This window comes from Crocuta crocuta, unplaced genomic scaffold (genome assembly GCF_008692635.1).
Source record: "Crocuta crocuta isolate KB4526 unplaced genomic scaffold, BGI_CrCroc_1.0 scaffold48, whole genome shotgun sequence".
Classification (NCBI taxonomy): domain Eukaryota; kingdom Metazoa; phylum Chordata; class Mammalia; order Carnivora; family Hyaenidae; genus Crocuta; species Crocuta crocuta.
This window is the reverse complement of record NW_027533089.1, coordinates 3,700,953-3,709,685: the sequence shown is the minus strand read 5'-3', so window position 1 is coordinate 3,709,685 and position 8,733 is coordinate 3,700,953. Positions and strand designations below refer to the sequence as shown.

The following is an 8,733-nucleotide window of genomic DNA, read 5'->3' as shown; positions in this document are numbered from 1 at the left end:
TCTGCTAAGAGTTTTACTGGGCTTGACGTTCTTTTTCTAAAGGGCAAGGGAACACCCACACAATGTCAGGCTGCATGAGTTACAGAATGTCTGGTCACACTTTGAAGGGCTCACTCCTTTCTCTTACACAACTGGTGAGGTCAAAATGGGCACCTTCCTGAAACCCGAGAGTGTCATTTCTGAATAAGGTCCAAGAAAGAACAGCATCCCATGGAAATCCAGGACAAGAAATAACCAAGGGCTGTCTTGACATTTAAACCTCACTGAACACGGCTGGTGGGCCAATAGTCATGTTAACACCTTCGATTTCTCCATGACCTAAAGATTCCAACGTTTGAAACAAACTGCTAAAGCAGGAGCAGGAGAGAGAGGGAAGGGCGATGTGATGTCAATTTACCACTATGTTAAGTTCTAAAATAACTGTAGAATTTATTAGTAGTATTATCTGAAGCCAATCAGAAGAAGAAAGGCAAGCAAGTGGCTTAGGCCAGTCAAGGTGAGTCCCCATTTTTGGAAACTCTGGAGGAGGGTGCAGGTAAACTCTGTACCAACACACAAGGAACCACACATACAGGGATGGCTGTGTGTTGTTAGAGCAGAGGCTGATTAAACGCTCAGCTCATGGGCTTTCCCGTGCCACTCCTGGAAAATAATGAGTTGGGTAAGGAACAGTTAATAAGAAAATGTGACTTGCTAACTGTGCACATTACAACAAAGAGCTGGCAGCTCCTGAAGGAAAAGGGCTGGTGCGGCTGCCGTTCAAACTTGTCAGTCAGCTCTCGCCAGCAGCCTCAGGGTCTGCCTCCCCAGCACACTCTCATTACATGTGTCTGTCTGGCCTGATCTGTACATCTGCTCAGAGACGCTCCTGCCGAGCCGGGGATTTCTGCCTTCCTCCACTGGTGCAAAGAGCTTCTCCTCTGTCACCCCTCTCCTCTCCCCAAGGAGGCTCCTGCTTTATGGTAGCTTTGGACTTCCTGCACCGTCTGCCTGCCCTTCACTTCTAGAATGGAAGAAGCTGAGCTGGTGAAGGAAAGACTTCAGGCCATCACAGTAAGTCTGCGTACACTTATAACTCACGGAGGTGGTTGCTTAGGGGAACGGCAGACACGTTGCTAGTGCCCCTGCTGCTGAGCCCCTGTAAGTGGAAAAACAGAACTGTCATCCTTCATGGACGCGACTCTGTCGCTCTCTTAACCCCTGTGACCCTCTGTAATTCTTGGGCTTCGGAACCTGAGTGCAGGGCAATGTTCTTTATTGTCGCAAAAACCGTGCCTATGTTTTTAGGAGCAGTCAGAAGCTAAGGAGGCAGTCTGGTTGACATTCACCTTCTATGTGCCTTAAAAATGCAGGTTTTCCTTCAGTTGGTGTTTGCCAGATCAAAAAGCAGGTCCCCAACTTAGCAACTTTTTTAAACAGTGAATACACCAAAAAGTTTCTCTTTTGTAAGGGGGAGAGAGAAAGAAATGAAACCAACAACTAGAAACTTTTTATTTGTAGTGCGGTAGTATGTTACAGAAAGCCTAACAGAATGAAAACGAATGTGGCTGTACTTAAACTAAGCATTAAACAAGAGAAAAGTAGGTAAAAGCACGTATCAGATTAATTCTTTGATATCAGTTTTCAGCAGAGTCACAAACTGAATAAGATCCTGATGAAGGAATGCAGTTGCATGCAAGGCAATGGATTTGGAAAATATCTCATTAATACCGGGAAGGAAAATAGTGCATTTCTTATGTCTGTTCTGGGAAAGAATCAAAGCAAGAAATAAACTACTTTCCTTAAATGACCCAGCTTTTTTTTTTTTAATTTTATAAAATCCTATATTTGGCAGTAACCTGTAAATCTGTAGCACAGTCATTTGTGATTAGCTACAATTTGTGATAGAATTTTTTAACAACTTGGAAATCCACATCCCAATCTCTAAGCATTTTCTTCCACTGAAGTTAGCTGTCGGGAAGAAATGAATACTTAAGCCAATTTAACAATAAATTATATTTTTTTAAAAAAAGATGCTAAATCAGGATAGGTGGGAGGATATTATTCTTTGCTCTTCCAATTCCCAGAACATAAATAATAATGATAATCCAAATTTAGAATTTTTATTAAATGGATACAATGTCTCAGAACCCAAAAAGGATTCAATACATTGAAACATTTTCTCAGCCAATAGTAAGGAACCAGAAGTCCAGAAGTCCACCAGTAAGGCTGGCACTTTTCCATAAGACAATGCTTTTGAAAGGTCTAACTTCTAATTAGTACATTTTCCTTTCTTCAGAAAACTTTGGTTTGGATCATTGTTTGTTTTGTTCTTTTTTTTTTTTTNTTTGTCGTTAAACTCAGCCACTGTTTCAGCTGTCAGGCTTTAAGGGACAGGAACTGGGCCCTGCTCTGTTGTTTTTGGCATGGGCTTTGTGCATTACAGCTGTTGTCTAAAGGTTACTTTATTACACTGTGTGAGTTGTGTGGGCACAGGCTCAGCCTTTGCTTCTACCTCCTAATTTACTAAACTATGTCATGTAGCCAGTGAAACACACAAGTAGCCCCCTGTTCCCCATTTTCTTTTTTGAATCATAGCACACCCTTCTTTTAGCCCTTATTACCTCCAGCCCCTTATAACTCCCACTGAAGCAGCACATGTTTTAAAGATATGACTGCATATAGTTATTCAGGAAGACTAGGAATTTGTACTGAGGGCTCTGAATGCAAATAGAGGCATAATGCCTTACAAGCAGACAGGAGAGTAAGTAGGTTCCTGAATATATCAGTGTGTCCTTTCTCGGATGATTAAAACTCTCTCTCTTTCATTCTCTCTCTCTCTCTCTCTCTCACACACATACACACACACACACGCGCGCGCGCTCAAACTCCTACTTTTTAATTACTCCATTTGCCTNAACTCTCTCTCTTTCTCTCTCTCTCTCTCTCTCTCTCTCACACACACACACACACACACACACGCGCGCGCGCGCTCAAACTCCTACTTTTTAATTACTCCATTTGCCCTGAATATATCCCATTATAAGGAATTAAGCAAATCTCCAAAGTAAGATCACAAAGTAATTCTTTCTTCTTAAGTTTATTTATTTTGAGAGAGAGCCACAGAGCACACAAGTTAGGGAGAGGTAGAGAGAGGGGTATAGAGAGAATCCCAAGCCAGCTCTGCAGAGCCCAACATAGGGTTCAAACCCACAAAGATCCCATGAAAGATCATGACCTGAGCCAAAAACAGAGCCACCCAGATGCCCCAAGATCACAAAGTAATTCTGTCTTGGAAGTAATATGTTTATATGAAGGTTGTAGGGGGTAAAATTGGGGGCGGGGGGAGTTCATGGGAATAAATTCACACTAGCCTGCACCTCACCAGGCTAAGCACAGTCACATTTGTCACAACCTGGAGGGAAAAATGGAGCAGTGGCATGTCCATGGAAACAACACATCCCCTCATCTGCCTCCTAGAAGCCCTGGGAGATGCCAGCTTTCTCCACCCTGGCCTTACAAGGAAGCCACCTCAGAGCCCCCCACCCCCATCCCCCCAGGAAAATGAAAACATTCAGTATCCAGAAACGTTGCTGGGACTGTTTCACTTTTGGAAGTATTTAAAATCTTGCAAATCTCTGACCTAAACTAAAACTCAAACACAATCTTCTCATTTTAACCGTTTCCCTCCTATTTCCTTACACTGAAATAAATTTGTATACTTCAGGAACAAAACCTTAAGACTATCCCAGTGCACCTCATAGACTTTATTAGAAAAGAAAAAGACTTAAATTTTTTAACATTTATTTTTGAGAGAGAGAGACAGAAAGACAGCACGTGCACAGGGGAAGGGCAGAGACAGAAGGAGACAGAATCTGAAGCAGGCTCTAGGCTTCCAGACCATTAGCACAGAGCTTGAAGTGGGGCTCGAACCCATGAACCATGAGATCATGACCTGAGCCGAANCCCCCCTCCCCCCCACATCCATCCATCCTCAGTTTTTGTCAGCATTCAAGAGTCTCTCATGGTTTGCCTCTCTACCTTTCCCCACCATTTCCCCTGTTCTTTTCCCCCTTGTTCCTCCGTTAAGTTCCTCCTAATCCTCCTATATGCTATTTGGTTTTTATATTAAAATTTGTTCCTCCATTTCCTGGCTATGAAATGAGATGATCTTTGTTGTTTTATTTATTCCACCTGGTTTGGGATGTCCAAGAAGTCATTATTTCTACTCCAAGGAGTTGGAAAAAACAAATGTATATGCCTATAACTTGACAGAACCAAGAGCCAGTCTTCTGGTTCCTCTAAGAAAAATAGATTAAACACAGTAGGTAGACAGAATGTGGCATGTTGGCCCTCAAACTGAAAGCTAAATTACTATAATAGTGTCATTCATTTCTCATATTGGTAAACTGAATTTTAGATTGTCAGAAGTCTTCTCAAAGACTTAAAGAGAATAAAGAAAAAATTATGAAAGTACACATAAATGATTGTTTAAAAGACAGTATATCAGTTCGGGTATACTAAATATGTATTCTATTTTGCACACTTACTGTCACATTTTTCTTTCATTACTTTATCCATGTGCCAACTCTTCCTTTACTTTATTAACTTAGATAGAAGTATCTCTTCACCAAAGAGTCCATTTTTCAGCTACAGCTCAAAAATAGGGTTATTTCAAATTGATTAGGTATTACTCTGAAAAGTCTCTTGAGGCTCTTTCAAGTTAGTACATATTTTAACAACTAGCTGATTTTTATACAAACAAAGCTATTGAAATAGACTAGTAATTTGAAATTCACTTTTAATATTGCTCGAATGGGGGCATCTGAGTGGCTCAGTCAGTTGAGTATCCGACTCTTAATTTCCACTCAGGTCATGATCCCAGATCCCAAGGTTGTGGGATCAAGCCCTGCTTGGGCTCCACTTGGGATTCTCTCTCTCCTCTGCACCTCCCTGCCCCCCCTCTTAAAAAGTAAAAAATTAAAAGTTGNGTATCCGACTCTTAATTTCCACTCAGGTCATGATCCCAGATCCCAAGGTTGTGGGATCAAGCCCTGCTTGGGCTCCACTTGGGATTCTCTCTCTCCCTCTGCGCCTCCCTGCCCCCCCTCTTAAAAAGTAAAAAATTAAAAGTTAAAAAAATATTGCTGGAATGGACGACACCAATATCTCCAGCATTCTCAGGAAGAAGGGAATGCAGACTGACTGTAATCCCCTACACGGCTCCTCTCTGAGAGGAAACTTGGCCCATGTGAAAACAGTGAAAAGACCCAGGTGAATTCCCCACAGAAATAGAAAGATCCGCTTACGATTAGTAATATTCCATATGCTCTTGACATCCTCCTCTGTAAGGAACACATTATCTTATCTCCATTCCTACTATGACCTCAGAAAATGCTGTTCCTTAATAACATGGGACACTAAGACTGGAAAACTCCTAGATCTTAAACTGGCTGGAGATCATAAAAATAGCACTGTTTGGGGGTTGACCTCAGAAGAATTTGGAGAACTAGAATCAATCAATCTTTTGGAGAACAGACCCAGCTGGGGAGAAAGGGGATAAGAATGAAGCTCACACTTTTATTCTCATCAAGGCTTATCTTTAACTGCTAGGAATGTGGGCGATCAGCTCATGCTCTCATTCCTTTATTCAATTAATGGTTATTGAGCACCCACTGTGTGCCAAACCTTATGCATTTAAATGAAAGGAAGTGAAATAAAGGAAACTAGGAGTGGGTTGCAGATCACAGTGGCGTTGGCACAGTGTGCCTTGTGTAGAGGGTGACATTTAAGCACAGGTGTGAAGGAGGTGAGCTCTGTCAAAATTTAGACAACAGGAATAATCACAACAAGCACCTGCCTAGGATTGACTCCATTTGGAAGGGAGCCATGTAAAGTCCTGACACTGGAATTTGAGCAGCAGCGCCAGATTTGCCGGCCAAAGCTGCTCGTGACGCAAAATAATAAGGAGCTCTCACATTTCCCCAGGTCCACTCCCTATTTCTTTCCACTCCCAAAGCATTTTTTCTAGACTTGTAAACATAGGAATTTGGGAGGCAGAGAATTCTTTGCATAAAACAGAAATCTACCTGATACACAGACCAATATTAAAACAATAACAAACACAGGTCCTGGCAGGTTCTAGTTATTTCTTTAGCATTTGTGGCTTGCCAATGGACAGTGCCCTTCATCTCATTTGCTTTTTGTCAATATCTGGGACCTTTGAGCAGTTAATAAGACAGTTAATGGCCTCAACGCAGGACCTGCTACACAATTTGTGCAGCCAGTATACAAAGAAAATCTGGGGACCCTTGTGCAAAAAGCATTCAAAATATCCATATGGCGGCAGCACAGCGTTAAATGAAGTTCTGGGCCCTTCCCAGCATGGTGCCAAGTATGTCTTAACAGGTCACTTGCCCAGCAACCAGCCTCCTGGGCCAACCATATCCATCTTTTCCCTCTTCATTCTGTCAGGGAGAGTGTAAAGGAGAGCAAACAGTCCAGATCTTTGCTGAAGGTATACCTTCGTGTGTGTTTGGATCATTGAATTATTTAGAGTTCTCAGGACTTCCTAAAATAATAATGGGTGAAATACATGGTGCCAAAGTAACTCATGGTTAAAACAAAGTTACAGGAAGAACTTCTCATTTGTCATGAACATCTAGAAACATTCACCTAACAATGGTACATGAAAATGGTACATGAAAATGGAGGAATGTGCTAGAATACTCAACAACAACAACAAAAAAAACCTGTGCACAATTTTCCACAGTGCCATACTGGGATTGCATGTTTCTTCCAGAGAGGGAAAGGTTTCTTCAAACAAAATGTGCTGTGCCACATTTCTTTGCCAAACATAATAGCCCACCCACAAAGGAGGACATGTGATGAGGTATAATAATTTTGATAGTTATTAAGGAAACTGCTTTTTGATAACAGGGCGAGGTTTTTCCAGTGTGCTACAGAATGATAATGCTACTTTGCAAAGACCTACCCTGACAAGGATCCCCAGGAACTTTCTTAACATTACTGTATGGTAAAAAAGAAAAGCTGCTTCTTTAGAAAACTCTGATCAATAAAAATCAGAGGCTAAGCACTGAAGTCTAACTAGACTGTAAACAAGTGCAGCATAGTTCTGGCTGAAAGTCAAACAGGGCTTCTACTTTCTAATCTTCAGGCTTAAACTACCTAGCTTCTCTTAAAGTAAAATCCAAATATTTTCACTTATTTCAATGACACTGGTGCCTCTGGGGAAGAGAGTCCCTGAAAATTTACTGCCTCAACAAGTTCCCTCATCAGGAACCCTGTGGGATGTCTACCTTCCTAAGACACCCCAGGAGCAGGGTTAAGTAATATTTATACTTCACAGTTTTTTCATAAAACTCCAATGACTGAGTGGATTCAGTCAAACCACTAAAGACATGGAACCAGGTTATTCTCTGAAGCTCTGAATGGAAATCAAAACTGGTTCCTGTCCTAAGCACCAAGTTTTCAAAAATATAGTTGCATCTATGATTGACACAGGGGATGCAACATATTAAAATGAGCTACAACTGCTATTCACAGGCCATGATCCCACAGTTCCTGAGATCAAGCCTCTTGTCAGGCTCTGCACGGACACTGTGGAGCCTGCTTGGGAATCTTTCTCTCTCTCTTTCTGCCCTTCACCCCCACTTCCAAATAAATAAAAACTTTTAAAAAATAAATAAATAGGGGTGCCTGGGTGGCTTAGTCGGTTAAGCGTCCGACTTTTGCTTAGTTCATGATCTCGCGGTTCGTGGGTTCGAGCCCCGCGTCGAACTGACAGCACAGAGCCTGGAGCCTGTTTCAGAGTCTGTATCTCCCTCTCTCTCTGACCCTCCCCTGCTCACACTCTCTCTCTCCTAGAAATAAATAAAAATATTTTTAAAAATAAATAAATAAATAAATTGATAAATAAATAAATAAAATGAGCTACAACTGCAATTCAAAATCAACCTACACTCACATATCTAGAACATAAAGGACATCTCATAAGTAAAAGAATTTCAAGATCAGTGACAATAATAACAGCACCTATTCTTACACAGTGCTAAGGCTTCACAAGAAATAAAAACAAAACTTTCACATCTGTATCTCATTTGTCCAAAGACCCTAGGAGTATTTGCAAAAGCCAGTGTCATCATCTCCATTTTGTAGGAGGAAAACGAAAGACCATGAAAAGTTAAGGGATTAGTGAAATAGCACAACTTGAGTCCATTCTTCTGTTTGTCAGACTCTCTGACCACAACATCACAATTAATTCTAAGAAACATCAAAACCACAAACCTCACCCCATTGAGAACTTCCTCTGTGGTTCCCTCTCAGTAGAGTTTGAAGAGGTGAGCAAAGAGAAGAATCTATGGAGATTCTGCTCCACTTAACCACATTTCTAATCCTTAGCAATCCTTCAGCTCCCACAGTCTCACCTGCTTTCCCCAGTCTACCGGGAGCACAGGTGAGAAAAGAAAGAATGTGATGCCATTTCAGAAACATTTGTAATTGGTTCAACAGGGCTGGGACAGCATCATTTCCCAGAGCATCCCACATTCTAAACCTTTGTTATCTTCTCCCCAGCCCACTTCCATTACATGGTCTCTTCCCTCCAGCCAGGATTATTTTTTTAATTTTTTTTTAACATTTATTCATTTTTGAGAAACCGAGACTGAGCATGAGTGGGGGAGGGGTGGAGAGAGGGAGACACAGAATCTAAAGCAGGTTCCAGACTCTGAGCTG

General features: G+C 41.5%; 1 protein-coding gene across 1 annotated transcript in view; it reads left to right on the top strand.

The window, feature by feature from the left end:
* The first annotated feature begins 781 nt into the window (after positions 1–781).
* The window catches only part of PALMD (palmdelphin), a 46,938-nt gene continuing 38,986 nt past the window's right edge, over positions 782–8,733 (top strand). The window contains exon 1 of the mRNA XM_077746101.1: positions 782–1,053. Within this exon, the coding sequence (XP_077602227.1) occupies positions 1,009–1,053 (45 nt within the window). The 5' untranslated portion in view covers positions 782–1,008. The remainder of the gene's footprint in view (positions 1,054–8,733) is intronic.